The sequence below is a fragment of the Pongo abelii genome, chromosome 21 (assembly GCF_028885655.2).
Source record: "Pongo abelii isolate AG06213 chromosome 21, NHGRI_mPonAbe1-v2.0_pri, whole genome shotgun sequence".
NCBI classification, from domain to species: Eukaryota; Metazoa; Chordata; class Mammalia; order Primates; family Hominidae; genus Pongo; species Pongo abelii.
In genome coordinates this window covers 48,990,748-49,017,513 of record NC_072006.2, presented here as the reverse complement: position 1 = coordinate 49,017,513, position 26,766 = coordinate 48,990,748, and the positions used below count along the sequence as shown (strand labels likewise).

Genomic DNA, 26,766 nt, shown 5'->3' with positions numbered 1-26,766 from the left:
CCCTACTGCAAAGCAATATGCCATCCACACAGCCAGTCTGCTGAGGTCAAGAAACCCTGGTCAAAATCCATGCAAAGCACTTGACACAGTAGGACACATAGTAGGTGCTCAATAAATAGTAGCTGAAGAGGAGGAAGAGGAATGATTTGGAGAAGGTTCCAGGGGAGAAATGAATTCAAGGGGGAGAAAAAGCACATGTAAATGAATCTATCGTTTAACAAAACTCATGCAATACTGTTTGTTGGTGGGGTGGTTACTGGTGAGGCCAGGAGTCTGAGGAGGTTGATGGGCTGGGGTTGGAGGCTGAAGCTGGACAGACCCCAGCTGCTGAAACACTGCTAACCAGATGACTCTTCTCTCTGTCCCCCTCCCACCTGTGTCTCTCCCCCATCTCTCTTGGCCGCTTTGCCCAGAAGGGGACAGCCGGAGGCTGAAGGGGGCCATCCAGAGGAGCACGGAGACGGGCCTGGCAGTGGAGATGCCCAGCCGGACGCTGCGCCAGGCCAGCCACGAGTCCATTGAGGACAGCATGAACAGCTATGGCTCGGAGGGCAAGTAAGTGTGGGGCCACCAGCCCTCCTGGCTCTTGCAGTCTTTTGTGGTGGGGCACGGGAGGGACTGAGCAACGCCTCTGGGAGCCCTAGGGCAGCTCCAGGCTGTGGAGGCGCCAGCTCAGGGCTCCAGGTTCGTCCCCCATCTTCAGAAGGGAGGCAGTGTAACAGCAAAGCCCCGAGGGAGAGCGAGCTCCACTGCTTGGATTTGAATCCTGGCTCCACCCCTTTCCTGCTGTGTGACCTTGGGCAAGGTCTCTAAGCCACACTTTCCTATCTGTAAAATGGGATTAACAGCCTCAGCTTCATAGGGGTGTTATGAGGATTAGATGTTTATAATCCATATAATGCAGGGGTAATATTTATACACAGCATAAAGCAGTGTTTGGCATTAAGTGCTGTATATTAGTGCAGCTTAAGAAATAAAGGAGGGGGTAGACAGGGGTTTTATTATCATCATTATTTCCTCTTTACTTTTTTAGTTTCCTAAATCCCGTTGGTTTTGAAAAATATATACTACTGCTTTATAAAGGCATTTCTTGAGCATCAGCTCACTAGAAAGTAGTGTGGCCGGCTCCTTGCCAGCGTTTCCCTCCGTGGGCTTCGCGTCAGAATCATGGGAACACGTTACCAATGCAGCTTGCAGGACCCCACATCCAGGCTGCTGAATTAGTCTCTGGGAGTGTGGCCTGAGAACTTCACTGTTAAAAAGCTTTTACCCTAGAGGAACTCACCTAGACTAGGGGTTTCTCATTTTCACAGACCCCTTTAAGAATTTCAGGAAAGCATTGGGCCCAGTTTCCCCCAATACACACAGCCCTCAGTGCATGTACACCCTCATTCTCCCACACACAGTCCTGCAAACATGCTTTTCTCATAACTGCAGGGGTTATCAGAGTCCCCTAAAACCATCCATGGATCCCTAGATCAAAGAAACTTTGATCCAAAACAACTTCCTTATCATACAGATGACCAGGGCACTCAGAGAGGTTAAGGAGCTCACTCTGCATCATGAAGGATGTTACCAGGTCTGGAACCCAGGAGTCTTTACTCCCAGCCAGGGGTTGTTTCCCAGCACTGCATCGCTTCATGGTCCTAGTTATCGTCTAAAGTCAGGGAAGTGGCGTGGGATATCATGATTCTTGTGCACATGGGAAGACTGAGGCTTAGAAAAGTTAAATTCCACAACTGTCCAGAAAAGTAGCCACTAGACGCATGTGGCTAATTAAATAAGATGAAACTTTTCTGTCCTTTATTGCACTAGCCATATTTCAAGTGCTCGCTAGCAACTTGTGGCTAGCGACAACCATATTGGGTGGTGCAGAAAATAGAACATTTCCATCATCATAGAAAATTCATTTGAACAGTACTGGCTAAGTGACTTGTGCAAGGACAGACACACAGCCACTGAGAGGTGGGGCTGAGGCTTGGCCTCCACTTTTGCTTCCCTTCATTCTGGCCTTGCCCCTCAGCTGGGGGCTCCTGCTGGCTAAAAGCCTTCCCCACCCCCAGCCCCTCCTAAACTGGGCATCTTCAGCCTCGTGAATGGCCTTGCCTTAGCAGATGCTGCTGTTCCACCCACCTCCTAGCGAGACTTTCCCGTGGGTGAGAACAGGAGGAGGACAGCGGAAGGGAGAGGAGGAGGAGGAGGAGGAGGAGGAGGAGGAGGAGGAGGAAGGGAGCCAGTGTTTTCTTTAACCTGAGAAACATGGCAAGGCAGCAGAACTTGGAGGAAGATATTCTCAGCATCTGGGGAACAGTGGGGCCCTGCTGACAGGTGTGAGTCTCAGGGAGTCAGGAAGCTCAGGTCCTAATCCTGGCTCTGCCACTCGTGCCCCTGGGTGGGCTTGAGCACATCAGTGGGCCTCTCTAATGTTTGAGGCCAGTAAACATCTGTCAGCCTCACGGGCAGGTCTGGAGGACTAGATTGTGGGAAGGGCAACGTGCTTCAGTGAGCAGCAGCAGAGAAGTCAAACCTGCATTTCCGTTTTATAGAAGAGGAGATGAAGGCTCAGAAAGGCCATATGACCAAGGGGAGCATTGTCAGAGTGTGTTATGAGGAAGAAACGAGGTGATGCCTGCAGGTGACAGGTGTTTGGAACATGGCTCTTGTTACTGTTTGCTGTAATGGGCTTTAAGGGACCAGAGAGTCTAATTACAGACAGGTTCAAAGCCAGGACTCAAGAACGAGACTGCCCTGGTGTGTGGTTCATTTCAGCTTTTTAGTAGCTGTGTGGCTTTGGGGAAGTTACTTCACCTCTCTGAGCCCAGTTTCTTCGTCTATAGAAAGGGGACAGTAACAGTGCAGACACTTACAGAGTTGTGAGCGTTCAATATGTTAATACATGTAAAAGAACTTAGCACAGTGACCGGCTCTGTAATTGTTAGCTATTATTGTTTGTTGTTAATTAAGCCACTGTTTGTTGGCTATTTTGCTGTTTTGGTCAGTTGCATTCTAACGGACATAGTGAGCCACCCCAAATACAGTTGTGTCTATAAAGTGCTTAGCACAGAGTAAGCACTGAGTAAGTGTTGGCTGTGAGGATTACGATTACTAAAAGGCTTGAGGTGGGTGTTCTGAGCCCAACTGAGGAGGTATCAGGTGGGTTGGAGGGTGATGGGTCCAGCAGCAGGGGACAGTCTTGGCCTCCTGAGAGGAGCTGAGTGTTGGTGGATCCCAGCCAGGCCAGGCGCTGCCACCTGCCCACCACCTGGGTGAGGTAGGGACACAGAAGGAACGGGTGGGGACATTGAGCTGTGGTCAGCCTCCTTGTTCTGCAGGCATTTTGGTTACTGGTTGGGCCCAAATGCCAGGCTCTGAAACAGGAAGGGACTGTTCTCCCCTCTCCCCACCTCTTAGGCTTCTGCCAGCCCAGCTGAGGCTTACAGGGAGCCAGCCTCACTTGAGCAGCCCCTGCAAGGCTGCAGCCCCTGGCACCGCTGGGTCTGTCTGACTGCGCTGGATCACCAGGCGTATGTATTCCTGCAAGTGGGCACAGGATTTTCATTTCACCAGATGTGATTGAGCACTTAGAATGTGCCAGGCAGTTGGGTCAGGCACCTCAGACACCCTGTCCTCCATGAGCTTCCACTCTTGGGCACTGACTAAGCAACTAGCAGTGTGGGGAGAGCTGCAAAGGACAGGTATAGAAAACTTGGGAAATGCTGTGTTCCCAGCCAGGTTTCAGGGATGGGGAAGGGGTGCCTGTGGGTTGGGTCGTTCTGTCAGTGAGGATGCCTTGAGTCCCCGGTTATGTAATACCAGTGGACAATGGCTATTGAAAGTGTGGTCCACAGCCCGGCAACACTGGCATGGGAGCTTGTTAAATATGCAGAATCTCAGGCTCTACCCCAGACCCACTGAATCAGAATCTGTATTTTAATGAGACCCCAGGTGGTTTGTACACACATTAAGGTAGAGAAGCTCTGGCTTAATGGTAATAATGGTCATGGCTAACTCTTGCAGAGAACACTTACTATGTGCAGACATTGTGCTGTGCTTTTACTTACTTATATTGACTCATTTAATTCTCACAACAACCTGACAATGGGACTGTTAATATTCCCATTTTACAGATGAGGAAATGGAAGCTCAGAGAGGGTAAATAAGTTGCCCCACGGCACACAGCCAGTCAGTGGCTGAGCCGGGATTCAAATCCAGGCATTGGGTATCTGCCCTTAATGTTTACACCCTTTTTCTCATTTAATGGTTGCATTTATCGAGATTTCTGGAAGTAGAGGCTTCCAGGATGGTTTGGTAGTTCAAGGATGCCATCGAGGACCAAGAGCCCCTCTCTCTTTCCACACCATTGGCCTCATGCTGGGCCAGTTGTGGTTGATCCCCTGGGGCTGGGGAAGGGCTTTCTTTCCTTGAGCCTGTTTCTTCCTGATCAAAAATTGGAGCTCTGTGGGTTAAGGATGGAGAGTCAACCAGCCATGCCACCAAGCCAGGCCCATCTCACCCAGGAAAAGGGCAGGAGCTAGAGCTCAAGCCCCCTGAGATGGGGCCATGAGAACAGAACCTTCCAGACATACCATACTCCCCACCTGCCCTAATCCTGAGATACTTCCTATTGACTGTGTGTTCTAGTTTGGGTTTTCCCAGAACCAGACCTGAGACATGGGTTCAAGTGCAAGTGATTCACCTGGGAGACGATTCTAGAAAATAATAGCAGAGGAGCATGTGGGAGAGAGGTGATGCACCCAATAAAGCATGCTTTAAGAAGCCAGCTTTCCCGGTGGGCAACCAGAGCCAATCCCGATGGGGAACTCTGGGAACCCATGTGAAACATGCACCTGGGAGTTATCTCCTCAGGAAGTGAAGGAGCCGAGGTATTTATATTTCAGCTCTTAACCAGTTACTGAACAGTGGCTGCTCCCTGTTAACTCTGGCTCTTCCTGTGGTAAAATAGGCTCTTGAGGCTAGAGAAGCTCTTCAGGGGCCAGAGAAGCCTGGGCAAAGGCATGCAGACACTGGTGGTTAGAAGTCAGCAAGCACTGACATAATAAGGGGTCAGGGGATGGCCCAGCAGAGCCTGCTACACTGCCTGGGTGCACAGGGCTACCATCTGCCCAGCTGCCCAAACCAGAAATCTGGGGTTCTTGCAGACAGTTCCCCCTCTCCAATCCATAATCCATTCCCAATCCATAATCATGCTGTGCCATTTTATTCTTAATGATCTCTTGAATCCATCCATTCCTCCCCATCTCCATCGCCTGGTCAAGGCCATACATCACTCTTGCCTGGACACCTGCAGGTCTCCTTTTTGGTCTGAACACCACAGTTTGCCACCCAGCACTTATTCTTCTGACTTTTCCCAGCCTCTCCCAGTCCCCATCCACTTGAGGACTCCACCACCCCGAACAGTTACCCTTCGCTTTTCTCACCTCCAGGTCTTTGCATCCATTGCGCCCTCTACCTGGCACTTCCTTCTCTACCCTGCTCCCCCTTCACCCTCTGACTCATTCCTTCTCCAGACCTCAGCTGAGAACTGGCACAAAGGCTATCTCTCATGTGCCAACACCAGTAATTGATAGTGGTTCCCTGGAGTGCTGTGTTGAGAAGGATTCTGGAGCCAAGTCCAGGCTTGGCAGGAGAGCTGAGGTTGATTAGCAATGTCTGTCCTGGGCGTGGGCAGAAGTGGAATGGAATGGGTCGGGCCTACCATTCCTCTGACTGTATCAGCAGCTCTCACAGTCCCCTGTCCCTCCCCCACCACAGTGCCCTCCACTGTGTATCTTAATTGTCACACGTGTGTCTGTCTGTCCCACTAGACACTGAGTTCAGTGCCTGTCTGTCCCACTAGACACTGAGTTCAGTGCCTGTCTAGCTGGCCCACAGTTGGTGCTCTGCACATTCTGATGAATAATGGGTGGGTGTGTGTGAGCAGAAGCATGCATACATTTCACTCCTTCCCGCCCCTTCAGCACATAGAATCCAGGGCCTTGGCATCCTCTCTCTTGACCCAGAAGCGCTCCAGGCTGGCTCCCAGCGCCCACCTGCTTCTTCCCTCTGTTCTTTGTTGTCCCGAGATGTCTGGGTCATCAGCATCCAGGTCTCTGAGTGTCTGGGTCACTGTGTCTACAGCCCAGGGAAGCAGAGTGTGAGGCAGTGGCAGGGCCACTGAACCCGGGCTCGGGGTCACGGTCCTGCCAAGGCTGTTTCCTAATCACCAAAGGCTCAAGAGCCTGGGTGGGTGGTCAGAACCCCCTTTTCTTCCCCACCTCTACTATTTAGCAGCATTCCCGTGCCCAAAGTACAAAGCAGAACTGGATGCAGCTGTGGCTAGGAGACAGGGATTTGTTTTGTTTTGTTTTATAAGCACTAGTATTTCTTGAGCATTTGACTATGCCAGACTCTGTTCTAAGGCGTTTATCTCATTTAATACTTACAACAGCACTGGGATTATCCTGTTGTTCTTTATTCCTGTTTTACTGGGAAGGAAACCAAGGCTCTGAGAAGTGAAGAATATGCCTCCATGACTAGTGAGTGGTGGAGTCAGGATTCAGTTCCAGGCCTGCCTGACCCCGTAGCTTGGCCTGCAAATCCCTGTGTTCTGCTCTGGGCAAGGCTGAGGTCCCCTCAGGGCAAATAGAGACAGTATAATGTAGTGCTTAGGAAGGTGAATCCTGGAGCCAGACTCTCCAGGTTCAAGTCCTAGGTCTGCCACTCCTAGCAGAGTGATTTTGGTTCAATTACTTAACAATTCTGTGCCTCAGTTTCCCATTTTGTAAAATGGGTATTAATTACAAGTACCTAGCTTTTATAGAGTTGTTAAGAGGATTAAATGGATCAACACTGATAAATAGTACTATCAGTGCTTGGCTCAAGACGAGTTTTTGACAAATAAAAAAATAAATCCTTGGCTTTGCACCCATGAGCCACACACAGTCTCACAGAGGTGGTTAGGCTTGGAAGTGTCTTGAATGCTTGAGAAGTCGGAGTCAGGATTGTGTGATATGGTATATCCTGGCACAGGGCAATTCTGCTACAGTACTTGTTTTGAAAATGAGAATTTGTTCCAACATGATTCAAGTATTAGGGAACAATTTGAGCATAACATAAATTTTGCATTTGTTCAGGTACAATTTCATCCACGAGGAGCACTGGGTGAATGAAGAAAACTGCACCCACATAAGAATACACAAAACACATGCACCTCAGACATCCACGGCACCCTCAGTTTACTATTATAAGCCACACCCATCCACACCTGGTGGTACAACTTTCCATTGACTTCAGTTTTTCCCTCACCACCTCACAATCACTCACAGGCTGCACCTCTTCCGACACCCACTTCCATAAGCAAACTGCAGGTCATTTTCAAGGTCAAATGCCATTTTTATTGTAGTATTTATGCATTTCTAAAGCATTTAACATATTTAAAACCATGCTTTCATTTTTACTGCATTCTTGCCTTTTTCTTTTTTTGATGTGACACTGACCCCATTTTCCCATAAGCTCTGTGATTTTTATAGCAAGATTTTGCGTTGCACAGTAATTTTTAGAAACGTATATTTCATGTTACAGCAGAATTGACTGTATTGTAGGCTTGGTGAGTTTGTGGGAGGATGGATGGATGGATGGATAAATGGATGGATGGGTGGATGGATAAATGGATGGATGGATAAATGGATGGATGGATGGATAAATGGATGGATGGGTGGGTGGATGGATGGATGGATGGGTGGATGGATGGATGGATGGATGGATGGATGGATGGGTGGATGGATGGATAAATGGATGGATAAATGGATGGATGGATAAATCAATGGATGGATAAATGGATGGATGGGTGGATGGATGGATGGATGGATGGATGGATGGATAAATGGATGGATGGATAAATGGATGGATGGATGGATAAATGGATGGATGGATAAACGGATGGATGGATGGATGGATGGGTGGGTGGATGGATGGATGGATAAATGGATGGATGGATAAACGGATGGATGGATGGATAAATGGATGGATGGATGGATGGATAAATGGATGGATGGATGGATGGATGGATGGATGGATGGATGGATGGATGGATAAATGGATGGATGGATGGATAAATGGATGGATGGATGGATAAATGGATGGATGGATAAATGGATGGATGGATGAAGGGATAGGTGGATGGATGGATGGATAAATCGATGGATGGATGGATGGATAGATGGATGGATGAGCAAGCATATAGTGAATGGATGGACAGGGAACCCATAAACTCCTAAGCCTTTGAGAACCACATAAACCATAATCACCACAAAGGCTGTGCAACCTTTTAATTTCTGATGCTGTTGAGACGAGTGATCCATCTGGAAAAGAGAATGGAGTCAAACCCCTGCATGACCCAGTTACTTCTTTCACCATCAAGAACACAGAAAATCCAGGGGCCAAACCAAGCTCAGAGGTTAATAATAAAAGACCAATGGGTTTCAGCTCCACAAACAAAAGTAATAGGATTTGAAATGCAGGGAATCTCATTTCACCATTAACACAAAATAAAAGGCCAGCAGAACATGGGTTGTAATCCTGTTTAAGGGCTTTGCACCTGTCCAAGTGGCACACGTCCCTGGAAGGGACCCACTGCTGCAGTACTCCCCAAAATGGCTTGGGCTTATTCTCAGGCATCCAGATGCTGTACTTACTAACAGGTCTAGAATCTGAAATGCCATGAAAATGCCAAGAATGTGGCAAGGAGGCTCTCCCAGGCCAGGCAGCAGGCCCAGCAGGCCATGGTATCTCACCCTTTGATTCACTCAGCAGGTCCTCTGTGCTAAGCACCTTGCCTACACTAGCTCTCTGACTCTCCCCAACAACTCAGCAAGGTGATTACTATTTATTCCCATTTTCTACACGAGGAAACTGCAGCTCAGAGAGGTTAAGACACTTGCCACAGGTTGTACAGTACTGGCATCCAGGGTCTGCGTTATGCCAAATCCAGTCTTCACCCCATCCTTTATTTTCCCAGTGTGAGCCCTGCTGTAGGGTTTGGCAGTGAACATCTATTGAGCTCCTGTTGCATACAAGGGCTTGTCAAAGTTGTAGCACATATGCAGCACTTAATTCAGTAAGCTCTTTTATACCCCTGTGCTCATGGATGCCGTTAAGCAGAAATTTTGAAAAACATTTGAAACTGAGACAGCACAGGCACTGGCCAACGAAAAGGCCAGACACTGTCCATGAGGCAGTGTGATTTCATTTGCAGATAAGAACATTGAAATGCAGAGACAATAACAACTTGTCAGAGGTCACACAGCAAGCAGTTGGCTAGTGAGTTGTAGAGGCAGATTTGATTTTGCGGCCTCTGCCTTCTTTTGTACTCCAGGGAAGACCCGCAGTTGGATTTCTGGCCAGTAGGGCCTAGCCACCACTTTATTCCTCCTTCCTCCAGCCCCCAGGAGGACGTGATAACCTATTCAGGGTTTCTGGGACATCAGCCGGGTTCCTTGGCAGCTAGCAAGGCTCCCTGGGATAGGAAATCAGGCAGCCGCCCAGATATTATAAACAATTACCGCTAATTACCAGGCCTGCCAGTTCCCCATTGTCTGCTCACAATCCCACCAGGAACTGAGAAGCAGACAATGATGACGTTGGAGGAAACTTTCAATTTCAGGCTGCAGAGGGCCTCCCTCTGCCGGGAGGCTGCGCTCCTTCCATGCCTGGAATCCGTGAGACCCCCACCATTTCTCAGGCTTTTGGAGCCCAGACACTCCTTACAAAATGGAGCCTGGCCCCCTAGATGGCTGGGAGGGTAGGGTGGAAAAGAGACCCAGGGGCATGGAGGAAAGGCCACGTCACCAGTGTGAAAGAAGTCAGGAGTCCCCAACCCCAGGGGCCTCTCCCAGGGGTACTGGTCCCTGGCCTCTTAGGAACCAGGCTGCAGAGCGGGTGAGCGGTGGGCGAGCGAGCGTTACCGCCTGAGCTCTGTCTCCTGTCAGATCAGTGATGACATTAGATTCTCATAGGAGCATGAACCCTACTGTGAACTGTGCATGAGAGGGATCTAGGTTGCGAGCTCCTTGTGAGAATCTAACTAATGCCTGATGATCTGAGGTGGAGCGGTTTCATCCCGAAACCATCCCCCACTCCCTGCCCCAGTCCATGGAAAAATTGTCTTCCACAAAACTGGTCCCTGGTGCTAAAAAGGTTAGGGACCCCTGGTCTAGACCATAGCCTCTGTGCTGTTAATTAAGGGTCTTTGGTTTCGCAAGAATAGTGGGTACACCTTTCAGTCCCCAGACACTTAAGTGACTTTATTTTTTCATACTTTCTGTCTATAAAAAAAACCATTGTTGCATAATTGTTAAGATAATAGACTTGGAAGCCTGACTCTCTGGGTTCAGATACCACTCAGCTTCTGTCTTGGTTTGGCTTCTTCCAGAGCAGACCCTGATTCAAAGATTCAAGTGGAAATTGGTTATTTGGCAGGCCATCCCAGGAATCCCCAGTGTGGGAGCTGCAAGGAATGGGATGGGAAGGGAGGGGAGCTAATAACGGATGCGTCATCAAGCCTGCTACCACTAAGGGCAGCTGGAGCTCAGGCCCACTGGGGAGCCCTGGGAGGCTGGGTGAACATTCACCTGCATTATCCCCTCTGCAGACTCGCAGTTTGTCACTGGGTGGGGGCTGCTTCTGGGGCATGAACCCTCAGGTGCTTCCAGCCTGCCCTGTGCCACAGGCTGAATTTGCTTCCCCAGCAAAATTCAGAATTCTCACAGCCAGAAAATAAGCCCTCAGACCTAGTGGCAGGTGTGAGAGCAGGTAGCCTCGGAGTATAGAGGTGAGTGCCGAGCGATAGGGTGGGGCCATGCAGTACCTGTGTGATTTGGGCAGGTTTCTTAACTCTCCAGCTCATCTATAAAATGGGCCCAGTAATAGTATTGACCTCATAGGGTTGTTGTGAGGCTGAAATGAATTAATAAGTATAGAGCACTTTGACATTTGTGGCATTTAGTGAGCACTGGGAGTTTGCTGTTGCTAATCTCTGTATCAAGTCTCACTGTGTCCTCTGTTTGCTGAAAACTTAGACCCACTTGGTTCAGGATTTTCCCAAACGTTATGCCTGTGTCCTGGGGAAGTTTATGTGGAGAGAATCAATGTAAATTTCTAGAACAGGCCCAGGGTAACAATCAAAGTATTTAATAAGAACACAAGTCACAGCTACTGATCACACTATTTTGTATTGCCGCCCACATCCCCCCCGCCCACATTAATTCTCTATTTATTTATTCCTAAGATTTCTATCATTTACCACCTTCTAACATACTGTAATGTTTATGATATTAATTGTGTGTAATATGTCACTAGAATCTAAGCACCTGAAGGGCAGAAATCACTGTTCACTAACATATTCCAAGTGTCCAGAATAGTGCCTGGACACAATAGAGTGCATAGTATGTGCTCAGTAAACATTTGCTGGTTGAATGAATGGATCAAATGGACGCTGGCCATAACACCTGGTGTACCAGCTGAATGTCAGTGAGGGCTCGTGTCCAGTAGCATTGGCTGCTATTATTGTGGTGCTCAGACACTGGGGACAGAGTATGTGTTCCGCAATCATCATCCATCATCCTGCTGTCTCCTGGAACGTGATCTTACTGTCTGCTCCTCGGTCATTGTTTCCCATTGGTCTCAGCTACTTCTCTTTGCCCAGACCACCAGGCCTCTATGGATCTGCCCTTCTCTCCAGTGCACCTGGGTCATATGTTCCTTTCTAGGATATGCAGGGATGTACAGAGAGCCTCAGAGATCTCCCAGGGGGTTACTTGACAAGAAGCCCAAGCAGCCATTTCTGTAAAGTGTTCTGCCCTTTTCTTAGCTCCACCCAATAAGAAGAGTGGGTGCAAGTCTCCTCTGCTTTCAGATCTCCCCAGCCTATCTGGAGTTTTCTGTCATCCCCCAGCACTCACCAGCTGCAGACTACAGACCGTCCTCAAGGATCCTGCAGCATCTCAGCTCTCTTCCCTCCTTGCCTGACTTTCTCTGCTCTCTCAGGCTGAGCGTTTGTCTGTTTCGGGGCAGGATAGCCTAGTTTTGTACCTATTCTTTCAAGTCGTTTCTTAGATTTGGAACTGAAAAGTCAAGAGCCCAAGTCTCTTGCTGTCTACCTCCTGCTGGGTCATTCCTTCTCTGAGGCAGCCGACATAGGACATAGGACACCCTGGCTACTGTCTGAATGGGGAAAGCAGGCCAGGGGTAGTAGGAAATCAGGAAAAGGAAAAGCACTCAGGCTGAATATTCTGCCATTAACTCTGCAGATAACTTAAATAAAAACAGAACACTGGGGGACCTCAAATGGTTCAGGGAAAAATCGGGCAGCCAAGACTGGGTAGCTAGTAGAGTTTATGGGTTTTGCCTGAGGGCAGGCCATTTATGTGGCTCAGTTCTTGTGACTTTTAGTCTCCAGGATTCTCTTTTTTATTTCCCAGAGAGAGGTTTTGATTGGCCTGGCTTGGGTTAAGCCTCTAACTCTGTATGCCTCAGCTCTGGCCAGGGAATAGGGTCACCATTTTGCTGGGCAAATGTGTTTCTTATTTAAATGATGGTGATAAAGATCAAAAGCCAACCTCTTGGGCTAGGCATGGTGGCTCACCCCTGTAATCCCAGCACTTTGGGAGGTCGAGGTGGGTGGATCATGTGAGGCCAGGGGTTCAAGACCAGCCTGGCCAATGTGATGAAACTCTGTCTTTACTAAAAACACAAAAATTGGCCAGGCGTGGTGGTACACATCTGTATTCCCAGCTACTTGGGAGGCTGAGGCATGAGAATTGCTTAAACCCAGGAGTTAGAAGCTGCAGTGAGTCAAGACCGTGCCGCTGCACTCCAGACTGGGCAACAGAGTGAGACTCTGTCTCAAAAAAAAACAAAAACAAGAGCAACAACAAAAAACCTCCTGTGGTTGTGGTGAGGATCAGATGAGAAAATGGGTTGCAAGTGCTTTGGTCCTCAGGATAACAGGGGCACTTCAGGCATGGTACTTAGTGCCTCATCGCACTTAGTACAACAGACCTAGGAGATGGGAACATTATTATTCCCATTTCACAGATGGGAAAGAGATACTTAGAGAAGTGAAGGGAGTGGGGAGAACTTACTAAAGCTGTCTTAAGAAAAATAATAAAATTATCTTTGTTGTTGCTGTTGATATTGACTTAACGTAACCAAAAGATGAAGTAACTTGCTTCAGGCAGAGCTTGATCCAGGAGCTCACACAATGCTGTCATTTTGATGGTTTCATTCTCGTGATCCAGATGGTAGCTACATAGCACCAGAAGCTCCAGTCCTGCATCTCAGGCTCAAGTCTGGTTGGAAAGAGAGCGTCTCACTCCCCATAGTTCAAACAAAGCTTCCAGGCCTGATTCTTGTTGGCTGAACCGGGCTACATGCCTGTCTCTGAGCTGATCACTGGCCAAGAGGAAGGGATGCCCTGATTGGCCAGGCTGAGCTGGAGGCCCAGTCTCAGGAGCTGCTCCCTCCACCCCACTGTGATCATGTGCCATGGGGAGGGGGCTCCGTAAAGACAATTTGAGATCTTGTTACCAGAGGAAGGGGAAGTGGATATTAGGTAGCCAAGCAGCTGCAAGAAATGCACCCCTCAGAGTCTAGAGCCGTTTGCAGTGCAGCTCACACTTTCACGTGCAAGGGCATCATCTGGGGCTCACATTAAAATTCAGATTCTGATTCAGCAGCTGGGGGTGGAGTGGGCTGCAGTTCTATGTATCTAATTAGTTCCCAGGTGATGCTGATGCTGCTGGTCTCTGAACCACACTTTGAGTATCAAGGCACTAAACTACATGAGCCAGATACTGGGTAAACCTTATCTCCATCCCAAGAGGGAAATATCAGCATATCCATTTCATGGAGGTTGACTTCTTGAGTCCAGAGTTGTCGGTAAACCACTGGGAATGTGTGCTTTGTCTCATCTTTTCCTCTTGCAGCCTTAACTATGGAGGAGTTTGCCTGGCGTCGGACGCCCAGTTCAGTGACTTCCTGGGAAGCATGGGGCCGGCACAGTTTGTGGGTCGCCAGACCCTGGCCACCACACCCATGGGTGAGTGCCCCAAGGGTGGTTTCAAATGGACTAGCGGAGGTGGGTGTCACACCAGAAGCTCAGCGTCTCTCCCTCCTTCCCCTTTGCCTGTTGATCCATCGTCTGCTCATGCCACCTAGCGCCCAGGGCACACTCTCAAGCCCTCAGCAGAGCCTAGGCACTTGGTGGGAGTTGGTTCTGGTCTTATTCTGGGCTGGGAGCAGGGGAAGGGGTTTCAGCCCTAAGTAAAGGAGAAGAGCTGAGTCCCAGCTTGAGCTTCTGAACCATTTCCCAGTCTCATCTCTTGGTGCCTCTTCCAGGGGATGTGGAGATTGGTCTGCAGGAGCGGAATGGTCAGCTGGAAGTGGACATTATCCAGGCTCGGGGACTGACAGCCAAGCCAGGCTCCAAGACACTGCCAGGTCTGGGGCCTACCTTCCCCTGCAAGGTGGGGGTGGAGGTCAGGGAGGATATCCTGATGGGTACCGAGGGCCTTGAAGAGAGAAAATTGGGCCCAACTGTGGGGACCCCCTGTCCCAACTCTAATGTCTTATGTGGAACTGGTAGTTTAGGGTTTGTTTGAAGAGCCAGTTGAGATTGTCTGTTGACCTTGTTCCTCTCCTCCACTGGACTGAGCTCCTGGAAGGCAGGGACCATCTTTCCAGCTTATCATTATACCCCAGTGCCTAGCAGGGTTCTTGGCATGCAGTAGGCGCTCAGGCGTGGTGAGTGAGTGGGTCAGCAGATAGATGCGTAAGCCAGGGAGGGGTGGGCACATTATGGACTGAGAGAGGAAACAGGTGAGCACAGAGGGAGCAAAGGAAGAGTGGAGACAGTGAGGACCACCAGAGGAGGTGGGGCAGGCTGCACCCAAGCCCAGCTGTACCTGCCGCCCCCAAATGCCCACCCCCCATGTGTCCTGGTGTGTCCTCCCCAGACCCCATGGGGGCACACCTATCTCCAGCAGAGGGTGGGCAGCCTCCCTCTGTTGCACCCTTTGCCCACCATTTGAGGGCCAAACTAGAACTCACCCCTGCTGGCCTCTGTCCCCAGCGGCCTACATCAAGGCCTACCTGCTAGAGAATGGCATCTGCATTGCCAAGAAGAAGACCAAAGTCGCTCGCAAGTCGCTGGACCCACTGTATAACCAGGTGCTGCTGTTTCCCGAGAGTCCCCAGGGCAAAGTCCTCCAGGTGAGGGGCATTGGTGCGCTCACGTGTGTGTGTGCATGAGCACACATGCACAGTACCAGAATGAGAGGAGGGCACCCCTGGCGGGGGGTGTCTCTGGAGGGCCTTGCCTGGAGGAAATAGGTGAGGCCCTCAGTTCACTGTGGCTGAACTGAGCTCCACAACTTACTGTGCAACTTTGAACAGGTTCCCTTCTGACCCTCAGTTTCTTCATCCGTAAAGTGGGGACCCTAATAGTACCTACCTGGTAACATTCTGATGCCAGTGGAATGTGTGCTGTGTGCAGGAAAAGTATTTGCAGTTTTGCCTACAGCGAGTGTTCTACCCATTACCATCATCACCGTCACCATTACCATCAACAACCTCTGGAGGCCAGGGGCTTGGTGTGGTGCCCAGTGATAAGAAAGGCCTGTTGAGGAATTGCAGTTTTAAGGAGGTAGAAATCACAGGACTGAGATGGATTGGGCATGGGGGTGACCCAGGTTCTGCTTCTGGGCCTGTGAGTGGCACTGGCAGGATTTGAACCACTGTGTCTCTTGCCCTGCAGGTGATCGTGTGGGGGAACTACGGGCGGATGGAGCGGAAGCAGTTCATGGGTGTGGCTCGCGTGCTGCTGGAGGAGCTGGACTTGACCACCCTGGCCGTGGGCTGGTACAAGCTCTTCCCCACCTCCTCCATGGTGGATCCAGCCACAGGCCCCCTGCTCCGGCAGGCATCCCAGTTGTCCCTCGAGAGCACCGTGGGGCCCTGTGGAGAGCGATCTTAGTGCTGGGATGGGGAGGGGCTCCCCAAGATGGCCTGGAGATCACCCAGCCCTGACCTGGGACCCCAGGCCCAGGGGCACATTGAACAGGAGGACGGGGCTCTCCCCCACAGTGGGGAAGCAGAACGGGGAGACCTGCCCCCCTTGGGCCCCTCCTCACCCCTTCTTTGCCTCCTACCCCCTGAGACCTCCCCTCTCCCAACGGGATTGGCTACACTTTTGACTTGGCCGGTTCTTGACCTGGTGGATGTGGCTGCAGTCCAGAGAAAGGAAAGATTGAGGTGGCAGAGCAGACCACTCTCCCTTCCCAAACTCTGTCCAACTTGTCCCCCTTTTTGCCTCCTCGGAAGCTCGCTGCCCAGAGCCAAGTCCAGAACCCAGCCGGCCATCTCCATGGTGCCAATTACCAGCAAGTGTCTTTCCTGCGGCACCGGGTTCAGGCAGCTACTCCTGCCCCAGAGATGAAGGGGCAGCTTTGCAAGGATCCGGAGCCAGCTCCCAGGGGCCCAGAGCCCCCCACTTGAAGAGGAGCTTGAGCTTCCCTCTGCCTGCCCGTGGAAGGAGCTTTGCCGCAGCCTGTCCGAGTCCATCCGTCCGTCCCCTCCTGCCTGCCCCTCTTCTGGTGGCTCTAGGAATTGGGGTTCAGCAGGGACCAAAAGAAAGGAGGAGGTGCTGGGGGCCTCGCACAGACCCCCAGGTGCCTCACTCCATGGGATTGCAACAAGCTAGTTTAGGAACCGCTGGCGGACTAGAAAGAATGTTGTCGTCTGTGTTCTGGTGGAGGAGCTGTGGAACCTGAGTTTCCGGAACCCCAACCCTAGAGAGCATTTGGGGGTGCTGTATTGGAGGGGGAGGCTAAGGAAAGTTGGGATTGGGACTGGTGGTGCCAAGATAAGGGTTTCTCAAATTGGAGAACCCCTCATTGTTGCATGAGGTCAATGGTCATCTTGTCTACCCCCCCTGCCTCCAGGCCAGGGGGCTGGGGAGGCAAATAGAGCCCCCCTATTTTAGTCTTTTTAAAAAAACATCCTATACTAAGGGCAGAACCCACTGCCCCGGCCTCAGTTACCTTGGCTGAAGGAAAGATGGTGGTAGGAGAGAAAAGTGAAGAGGCGTGAGTGTAAGAACTGGGAGATTCCTTTTCCAGCAGGCCTGGGTAGCTGCCTCCCCAGCCCAGCCCTCCCTGGGGCCTGCGGGAGCCCTTTTGCATGCCAGGGAGGGTGGAGGCCGGCCCCTCTTTATAGAAGCACATTTCTGCCACCTCCCCTGGGAGGCACCCAGAAGCCTGCCACTCTTTACCTAGTCCCTGCTGTGTAGGGCGTAGTCCAGGTTAGCTAGGTAGAGTTAGTGCTCCAAGCCCTGGGGCCTGTTCTTAGCTCATGCATAGTCCTTACAGAGTCCCAGGACCGGGGGTGGAGAGGAGCCTCAAGTACATTCCGGGAGACCACTCTCTCTTCGCTGGCCTGGGCCTAGATGGGGCAGCCTGGCTCACAGGAGGCCAGCCCCTCCTCCTCCGCCCCCTTCCTTCCCTTGTCCCCCGTAGGGTTATAGCTGGAGCTGCCTGTTATACTCGGCTGTTCTGATTTATTATTCTTGGTACTGACTTTCTTTATGAGGCACTCCTAAGGGTTGAAGGACCTTGGCAGACGGGGCCTGGTCTCCATTAGAGGGTGTTGTTTTCCCTTGAGGACACCCAGGCTGCCTTTGGTCCCACCCTGTTCCCGGTCCCGGTCCCAGTCCCACCAGGCAACTCCTTCCACCTGGAAATTCTTCCCTTCCCTTAGCCTGTGGAAGCCCTGGGTATCCTTTAAAGTTCTGGTCGATGTGTATCACCTCCACAGAGCTGCTTACCCTGCACTGGGAAGGGGAGATGGAGACGCCCCCTTTACCCAGGAGGTCTTCAGAGCTTCCTGGGACCATGGTGGGTGGAATCCCAAGGCTGGGGGCGGAAGGAGCAGGGCTCTGGAGGGACTCGCATTCAAGGCACAGAATTGGCCCCTTGCCTGTTTGTTTTTCTAACCAGTGTGATTTCTCTGCTGTTTGTTTATTATTCACCATTGGAATATTTTGAGCCAGGAGAGCGCCTTCTCTCTCCAGCCATCACCGCTGTGGTTGTTCAGGGGTAGCTTTTCAAAAACAGGGCAGAGCCTGGCTGTCCCAACCAGAGGGAGCAGGGGCTTGGCCCTGACAGCCTGAGCCCTTCCCCTGGTGTCTGCACAGCCTTTATAAAGAGAGAGAGAGAGCTCCGAAGCAATAACAACACCTGGGGGTGGTCAGTGAGGGCCCCCTCAATGATTTTCTTGTTTGTTCTGTGAAATCCCGCTCACCTCCTGGAGGGGTGGAGCAGCTGGGGGCTGGAGCCCTGTTTCTTTGTATCATCGTGAGCATGTGCCCCTTCCCAGGGGCTGTGACCATTGGGTGTGGGAACTACGGTCTGTCCTCACCAAGGGATGGGGTTTTGGGGAGGGGAGTGACATTTTCATCATTAGCTTCGGAGAAGCTTCAAGCCCATCCTGTCCCCGCTACTGCCTGGCCCCTTGCTGACTCAGGCTGCACTGTTTGAAGAGGAGCAGAGAGGCTGGCACAGGGGGCCATTGGGGGGCTGGGGTCTCCAGGGGGTGACTATTTTCAATCTCTGGGCCAAGATCACACGCAGGATACCACGGGAAGGAGCCATCTCCACTCTCCTTCTCCAGAACCCACTTTGCATAGCAAAGGGGAAGGGCCTTTGGGACCATTAGTCCATTTCCATTTTACAGACAAGGAAATCAAGAGCCAGCTTGGGGGAAAAGCCACCCCTGGAGTCACCTGTGTGTTCAGTGGCACCCCCAGCCTGGGTCCCCTCCTCCCAACAGAGGCTGAGCCGGAGCCAGGGCAGTATGAGGTGGGGCTGCCACTGCCCATACCTCCTCCTCCCTTCTTTCTTTGAAGCCTAATGGCCCCCAAAAGATGGGCAGGACAAGCTGTAGCCCATCTGAGAGGTTGGGAAACTGAGGCCCAGAAACAGGAAGTGACTCACACAAGACCCCTCAGCAAGGGCGCAAAGGGGGAAGAACTAGGGGCTCCATTGTTCTTCAGGCGACAGGAGACCGTTGCTCCGGTGCATGTCTGCTGGGACAAGGATTCCCGGCCTTGAAGACCTGGGCTGCACAGCCCTCCTGGGCTCCACCTCTATAAACCAGTGACTTCTCTGGGCCTGGGTCTTGGGGAGAGGATTGCCAGGGAGACTCAGCTCTCCTGGGGGGCTGGCCCAGCTGACTGAGGGTACACAGGATTGGGTCTAGACCTTGATGCCTGGGTGGAGGGCCCTTGTAAGGGGCCATAGCCTCTTCATGACCAACTGGAGGGAGAGTTAGGAAACACCAGCTCCTGGTTGGGGCAGTGAGGGAATGGGAGCAGCTGTGGGCGCCTCATTTCAGGCAAGTCCTCCCCAAACCTTCAGATGCAGTGAGACCTGGCCTTCCTGTTGTGCTTTTCAGACTTTGTTTTCAGAATGCTTTTACCTCGAGTGTGCCCTTCGGCCCTCACAAGAGCCCCTGGGGAGTAGGTGGTGGCCTGTGCCGTCATCCCCATTTCAAAGCGGGGAGCTGAGGTCCTGGGAGAGGAAAGTGCTCGCCTAAGGTCCCACTGTGTTAGTGGGTGGGCAGGACTGGAACTCGGTTCTCCAACAGCCCAGAGCTCACTCTTTTACACCCAGAGGTGAAGCAGGTGGCTTAGGGGGTGGTTATGTACTTCACAAGCCAATTCCCTTCAGCCAAGAGCTCCTGGGTGCATTTCCGTGTCAGAAACAGTACCGAGTCCCACCCCCTCTGGAGGCACAGCTGTTGCGTCAGGCAAGGTCACCTGCATTTATTTATTGAGCAGCAGCGCTGTGTCAGGCCCGGGGACCGAGCCCCTCTCCCTGTTCCCCCGTGGTGTCTCCGAGGTCCTCTGGGAGGGCCCCACATCTGGAGCAGCACCTCAGAGTGGACAGAAAGCATTAGCGTCCACGAGCTCACCCAACGCCGAGCCTGTGAGGTGGGCTGATGGTGCCCGTCTAACCCAGCGCTTCAGTGAGGTCAGAGTGGAGCCGAACCCAGGGCTGTGGGCATCACCTCTGGAGCCCTTTCACTCTATGACTGCTTCCTGGGCAGGTGGTGGGAAGGCAGGAGCCCGGGTCCTTAGGCTGGGGGCCTCTCTCCATCCACCCACCTTTCCCTCATTCCCTCTCTTGGAGCAGGAGCCACCCAGGCCTTTAGGGAGGGAGGGTTTCTGGGGCCCTTGGGTTGGAGTGGGGTCGCGTTGCATTGTGTTCATGACCATGTAGCTCATGTTGAAATTAAAGTTTTTGGCTTTTCTAACCTGGCTCGTTCATGCTTTGTGTTGAGACAGCCCTATCTGGGAAGCCAGGGAAAGTGGCTGAGGGCCACAGGGTGCCAGGATGCCACACCTCGGGCTTTGTCTCTGCCCCCTTATGGTGCAGGGGCCTGTTCCAGAAAGTCCTGCCAGAGATGCATAAGAGGGAGCAGGGTTCTGGATGAACCCAGTCATTCTACAAATGTGGAAACTGAGGCCCTGGGAGAGGATGCGATTCTCCAAGGTCATATTGCTGGTGATTGACAGGACCCGGAAGAGAGCTCGTCCCATGGCATTCTGCTGTGGCCAAGTGGCCCCAGTGACATGGCGGGTGGGTGACAGCAAGGCCTCCCTCATCCTGAAGTGGGGCTGGCTAGGGACAAAGAGCATCAGCCGTCTGGGGGAAAGAGGCCATCATTCACACATGGGCTGATTCCACTCTCTACACTGGGCAGAGAATGAGATCGTTTAGCGCAGAGATTGACCCACTTGTTCACACTGGACTGTACACGGTCCCATTTGGTCCACCTTTGTTCCCCATGCTTCTCGTAGTGTGAGCATCTGACCTCACTAATTGCAGCGAAGATTCCAGTGTTGAAAATTGCACATTTCAACTGTTACTCAGAAAACCAGCCTCTTCACAACAGAAAAATTGCTCTGGAGGGTCGGCTCTGACGTGGACCTGTGCAGAGCCTCTCCTAGGTGCTGATGTGGCCACGCCCTCATACAATTTGGACTACAAGGAACTTGCTCCTACAGGGTGACCCTGGAGCCTGGTTTGTGCTTATGATGTGACTGTAATATATTTTTGGAGAGGAGGGAGGGGACTTAGCCACAGACAGTAATGAGAAACTTCTCGTGGCAGAAGACCACCTAGAGGCCCCTCACCCGTCTCCAATCCCTGGGGAGGGTGCCCTGATAGCTGAAGCCAGACCCTCCCATTCCAGATTCGACCCTGGCCTGGGTGGGGTTGTCAGATGGACTTCCGCCGGGCCCCAAGCCTGGGTGCCTGACCGCCACGCACGACCCCCGGGCTCGAGGGGGGCGAGAAGCCCAGGTTGTCGCGGGCGCACCTCTCCAGCTTGTGCACGTGGCAGGAGACAGGGCGGAGCCCACGGAGCAGGTCGGGCGGCGGGGCAGCCAGAAGCCACGGCTCTCGGGCGCCCCCGGGCGGCGCGGGCTGGGGCGGCGGGCAGCGCGCTCCGGCCGGTCGGCGCTGGCAGCAAGGAAGCGCAGGACCACGAGGTTGAGGAAGGCACCAATGACCGTGAGCCCCAGGAGGATGTAGAGGAAGCTGAAGGCCACACAGGGGAGCTTCCTCTGCAGCGCCGCGCTGCTCTGCAGTGCCACGAAGTCGCCGAAGCCGATGGTGGTGAGGGTGATGAAGCAGTAGTAGTAGGCGTGGAAGAAGGTCCAGCCCTCGAAGTGTGCGAAGGCGACGGCCCCGAGGGCCAGGGTGGCAGTGCACGCCAGCAGCCCGGCCACCACCAGGTTCTCCGTGGACACGCGTGGCCGCTGCAGGCCCAGGCAGCGCTTGGCCGCCAACAGGAGGCGCCACACCAGCGCGTTCAGCCGTTCGCCCAGGCTCTGGAAAGTGACAGCGTCAGCGGGATGCCCAGGAGAGCGTAGAACATGCAGAAGACCTTGCCGGAGTCCGTACCCGGCGCGGCGTGGCCGTACCCTATGCAGGGAGAGCGGAGGGGAGGACCGTGAGCGTCCAGCTCCAGCTGACGACAGTCCCGCCCGCAGCCTGCCTGCCCGGCGTGTCCCTCCCCGTCCCCGGGGCTGGAAGGGCATCTCCAAATACTAGTCCTAACTAGGTCATTCATCACCCCAAACTGCAGACAACCCAAGTGTCCCTCGACTGGGGAATGGATAAACAACCTGTGGGGCATCCAAACACTGCAATTCTTTTCAGCAACTGAATGAACTCCTGTAACTTGCGGCAACCAAGGATGGATCTCAAATGTCTAAGCTGAGTAGAGGAAGACGAGCTCGAAAGCCTACAGACCGCATGGTTCCCTATAAATGACATTCTGGAAATGACAAAACTGTGGCGACAGAGAACAGATCTGTGGTTGGTTGCCAGTAGCTGGGGTTGGGGGCAGGCTTAACTACAGAAAGCATGGTGGAATTTTGGGGGTTGATGGCAATGTTCTGTCTTGACCGTGGCTGCAGTTACATGGCAGGTATTCATCTGTCAGGAGTGTACACAGGAAAATGGTGAGTTCTACTGTATGCAAATTATGCCTTGATGAAAAAAAAAGCAAAACTCTCCCCACTTTCCAGCTACACCCCGAGCTGCTTCCCCAGTCAGCATGTCCTCTCCACATGCCTTTTCTCCTGACTGCCTCCCCCTCCACTGCTCAGCCTGCCTGCACTAAACACCTTTTGGTTCTGATTGTCTGGTGTGGCGATTCTTACTGGGTCCCTTCAACTACTATAGGGAATCTAAACACGACTGGGCAATCTTGAGTCCTGGAACACTGTGCCATTGCAGGGGAATGAATGGGTATCTCATTGTGTGTCTTTTCCTGGAAAGAGGAGCAGTTGCTTTCATGGTATTCTCAAAGGAGCCTGTACCCCAGGAAGAGTCAGGAGGCCAAGAAGAATGTGCCTCCTCTAACAGATTGGCCCTACCTGCCAAAAAGTAAAAAATACAAATCCTTTGACCAAGGTAGTTCCACAGTTAGGAAGTTAGCCCTTCAATATACACACATGAGCAAAAACATGTGTACACTTGGGTCATATTGCAGCACTGTCAGTCATAGTGAAAATGAGAAACAATGTAAGTGTCCATCCAAAGGGGCCTGGTTAAATAAATTATAGTGCCATCCAAACCCCATACTACACAGTAGCAGTCCTCAATCGAGAGTGGTTTAGCCCTTGAGGGGACATTTGGCAACATCTGGAGACATTCTGGTTGTCACAAATGGGGGTGAGGAGTGGGGATGGCTGTGTGCTACTGGCATCTAGAGAGTAGAGGCCAGGGACACTGCTAAACATCTTACAATGCACAGGACAGTCCCCACAGCCCCAAATGTCAGTAGTTCCAAGGCTGAGAAACCCTACAAACAAGATGACGCAGCTCTTTAGAGACTGACATAAAAACATCAACACATATTCTATAAGTGAAAAAAGAGACAAAACTGTGTGTATAATGTCTATACAACGTGTGTGTGTTTTAAAGGAATATATAGGCAGAGAATATATCTAGAAGGACACATAAGAAACTGGCAACTGTATTTGACCCAGGAAGAGGAATTTATGAGCTGAGAGACAGGGTGGGAGGGAGAATTCCTTTTCATTCCATACCCTTTTGTGCCCTGTGAAGTGTGTACTGTGTGCATATATAACTTATTCAGAATATCAGCACTACATACATTTAAAGGCCTGTGGCTCCACTTCCACATTTCTGTTGCATAGCCCTATCACTTTGCCTCTCTGTTATTTTTGGGAGAAAGGGGGCCTGCTCATCACTAGACTTTGAGCTCTTTGAGGGCAGGGATGATGGTGGTGTAGTCCCCATCACCAAGGTCCTGCACGGAGCCTGACGTAGACTAGAAGCTCAATGAAAGTTTATTGAATCAAACCAAGTTGAAGGGGGTGCTGGTGAGAAACAGAGGAGTCTCTTTAGGAATAAAAGGCTTCCAGCTGTTTGGGACTGTGCCAGGTTTTGGCAGAGAGTGAAATGAATAATGATAATAACTAATAATGACAGTAACTAACCCATGTATGTACTCTGCATGGATTATCAGATTTAACCCTCCCAATGACTATATGACATGTTGTTATTCCCATTTTATAGATAAGAAAACTAGGTTCAGAGGGACAAAACTGCCCAAAGGCCACAGGCCTGAGCTATTTACCAGCACCCTCCACAGGCCTGAGCTATTAACCAGCACCCTCCACGGGCCTGAGCTATTAACCAGCACCCTCCACGGGTCTGAACTATTAACCAGCACCCTCCATTGCTTCAGTGCCTCTCTCCCATCCAAGCAAAGCCCAAATTCCTGGGGCCTGACACCTGGCTCTCTGCAAGGCTGGCTTAAGCGGACTAGACCACAGAGGATGGTGGTGCCCCCAAGTGGCCAGAAAAGGCAAAATTCCTCCTGTTTCCACTTGAGTCTCTTACATCAGCCTCCCAGATGTAACTTCTTTACTTCTTTACTCAGAGGTAAAGAACCAGGATAAGAGGCCAAAACCACCTGGCAAGCCTCCAAAGAATGTAGGTAAAGGCAGAGAGAACAAGTTGATGGCATCCCAGACCAGTGGGCACAGTAACCAGGAGGGTCTCAGGCTGTACCGAGATAGGAAGCAGGGGTGTCCATGTGGACAGGAGGGGGCAAAAGAGCTGAATAAGAGCTGGAGCCACGTTGGCACGTAATGAATTATTACTAATGAATAGTGCCTACTTGGCCTCAGGCACTGTGCCAAGCATGTTACATGCTTGACCTCACTGAAACCTGGCAGCCACCCAGTGTGGTAGGAACAATTGCATTTTGCCTTTGGGGAAACCAGGGCTTGGACAGGTAGAATCAATTGCCAGAGAAGGCAGGTGGCAATAGAGATGAGAACAGAACTCCAGTCTCTGTGATTCCAGAACTCATACTTTTTTAACTCCACTGCAAAAACCACAGCTCATATTCACTTGCAAGAGCATTATGGGGAAACTTTCTCCAAGGCACTGGCTTTCGGACTGGTGATCCAAGCCCCAGGGGGGTGCCGGGACGCTCACAGCTGGAGCCTGGGGAGTGGCCGGCACCAAGCCTGGAGCCCTGCAGAGCCCGCTTCTCTCCTTCCTGTTCCCCCAGGCTTAGGCTCAGCAGGTACCAGCCAGATGGTAGTCATGGCAACAGCTAGTGGTCCAGATGCTCCAAAGGAACTGCTCTGCATCCCCGAGGGCAGAGTCGAGAGCCTGTGGTTATCAGTCATTCCTTTAACAAGTATTTATTGCTCATCTACTGCATGCTAGGCACGGGTCATACAGCAGTCCCTAAGACAGACTGGGTCCCCATTCTCATGGGGTAACAATAACAATTGCAATAATAAAAAATTGATCTTTTCTTTGTAGTGCACTGTATGTGTCATGTTTTAGCACAGGCCTTGTCTGTGCATAGTCTGTCTCCTGAATAATAACTCTCACCACAGCCCTGAGATAAGGCCGATTAGCGACACTATTTTACAGAAGAGAAAACTCTGGCTCAGAGAGGTTGAGCAACTCGTCTAAGGTCACGCAGCAAGTGTGATGCAACTAGGCAAGGAAAAGCAACTCCAGCCACTTGGTCTCCCAGCCCCGCTTCATCTATCTCCAAGCCCCTTGGACGTTTTCTGAGCCCTCCTGGGTCAGCCTTTTGGCAAACTCGATTTACTGATTTCTGCCGTGCCTGCCTGCGTGGGCTGACAGCTCCATTCAGCAGAGGGAGGCAAAGGAGAAGAGGGAGACAAGGGAGGCGAAGGAGACGAGGGAGGGGAAGGAGATGAGGGAGGCTCGGTGAGCCGAAATGACCGGTCCAAAGTAGCTCAGCTGGGCGGGGGCAGAGGTGGGACCGAAACCCAGAGGCGCCCCGGGACTGCTGGGGCTGGAGCGGGCGCGGAGGGAGGCTCCGGGCGGCTCACCGATGGTAGTGATGACGGTGATGGCGAAGTAGAAGGAGCCGGGGAACTTCCACTGGCGGCCGGCGCGGTGGGGCTCAGCCTGGCGCGCCAGGCGCTCCAGCTCGCTGTAGTCCTCGGCCGAGAAGCCGAACTTCCTCCGGAGAGCGCCCCGCTTCTGGACCAGCAGTCGCTAGCGGTCGCTTTCCGCCTCGGACTCGAGCGCGTCGAAGACAGCAGCGCCCACCAGCAGGTAACACAGGGTGCACAGGACCAGCCCGGCGGCGCGCACGCTCGGCCTCCGCATGGCGCCCCGGCCCCGGTACCCGCCGCGGTCCCAACCTGCTCCGTGTGCCCGGACCGCGCGCTCCGCCGCTTCCAGCCCCGGCCCCACGCGGCAGGGTTGTGACGGGCGAGGCGGGGCAACTACCGGGAACCTGGAGGCTGGGATTGCCACGGGTGGAGGCCGGAAGAGCCGCTCCCCTGTCCGCCTCCCACTCGCCTGCCCGGGGTTCATGTGTCTGTGAATAGTGAGATCTGAAGCAAAGGCCCAAACCCCGGGCCTGCAGAAGTCCTGTTCCCGCCACTAACTCATGTTGTGACCTCATGCCAGTCTCTTTCTTTCTTCCTTCCTTCCTTCCTTCCTCCCTCCGCTCTCTTCCTCCCTTCCTCCCTTCCTCCCTTCCTCCCTCCCCTCTCTTCCTCCCTTCCTCCCTTCCTCCCTCCCCTCTCTTCCTCCCTTCCTCCCTTCCTCCCTCCCCTCTCTTCCTCCCTTCCTCCCTCCCTCCTTTCCTTCCTTCCTCCCTTCC

General features: G+C 52.2%; 2 protein-coding genes across 3 annotated transcripts in view; one reads left to right on the top strand and one right to left on the bottom strand.

Annotated features, from left to right (window-relative positions):
* Positions 1–21,160, top strand: part of RIMS4 (regulating synaptic membrane exocytosis 4) — a 60,421-nt gene extending 39,261 nt beyond the window's left edge. The window contains exons 2-6 of one of the 2 annotated variants that reach the window (XM_024239035.2): positions 414–555; positions 13,983–14,095; positions 14,395–14,496; positions 15,128–15,267; positions 15,812–21,160. In XM_024239035.2, the coding sequence (XP_024094803.1) occupies positions 414–555; positions 13,983–14,095; positions 14,395–14,496; positions 15,128–15,267; positions 15,812–16,030 (716 nt within the window). In that variant the 3' untranslated portion in view covers positions 16,031–21,160. The remainder of the gene's footprint in view (positions 1–413; positions 556–13,982; positions 14,096–14,394; positions 14,497–15,127; positions 15,268–15,811) is intronic. The other variant, XM_024239036.3, reaches the window with a different exon arrangement.
* On the bottom strand, positions 21,024–26,325 carry KCNK15 (potassium two pore domain channel subfamily K member 15). Its single transcript, XM_003779360.4, is given in 4 exon segments — positions 21,024–21,466; positions 21,469–21,963; positions 21,966–22,043; positions 25,982–26,325. Coding segments are annotated over 4 exon segments (987 nt in total). The 5' UTR covers positions 26,265–26,325; the 3' UTR covers positions 21,024–21,335.
* Positions 26,326–26,766: the final 441 nt, after the last annotated feature.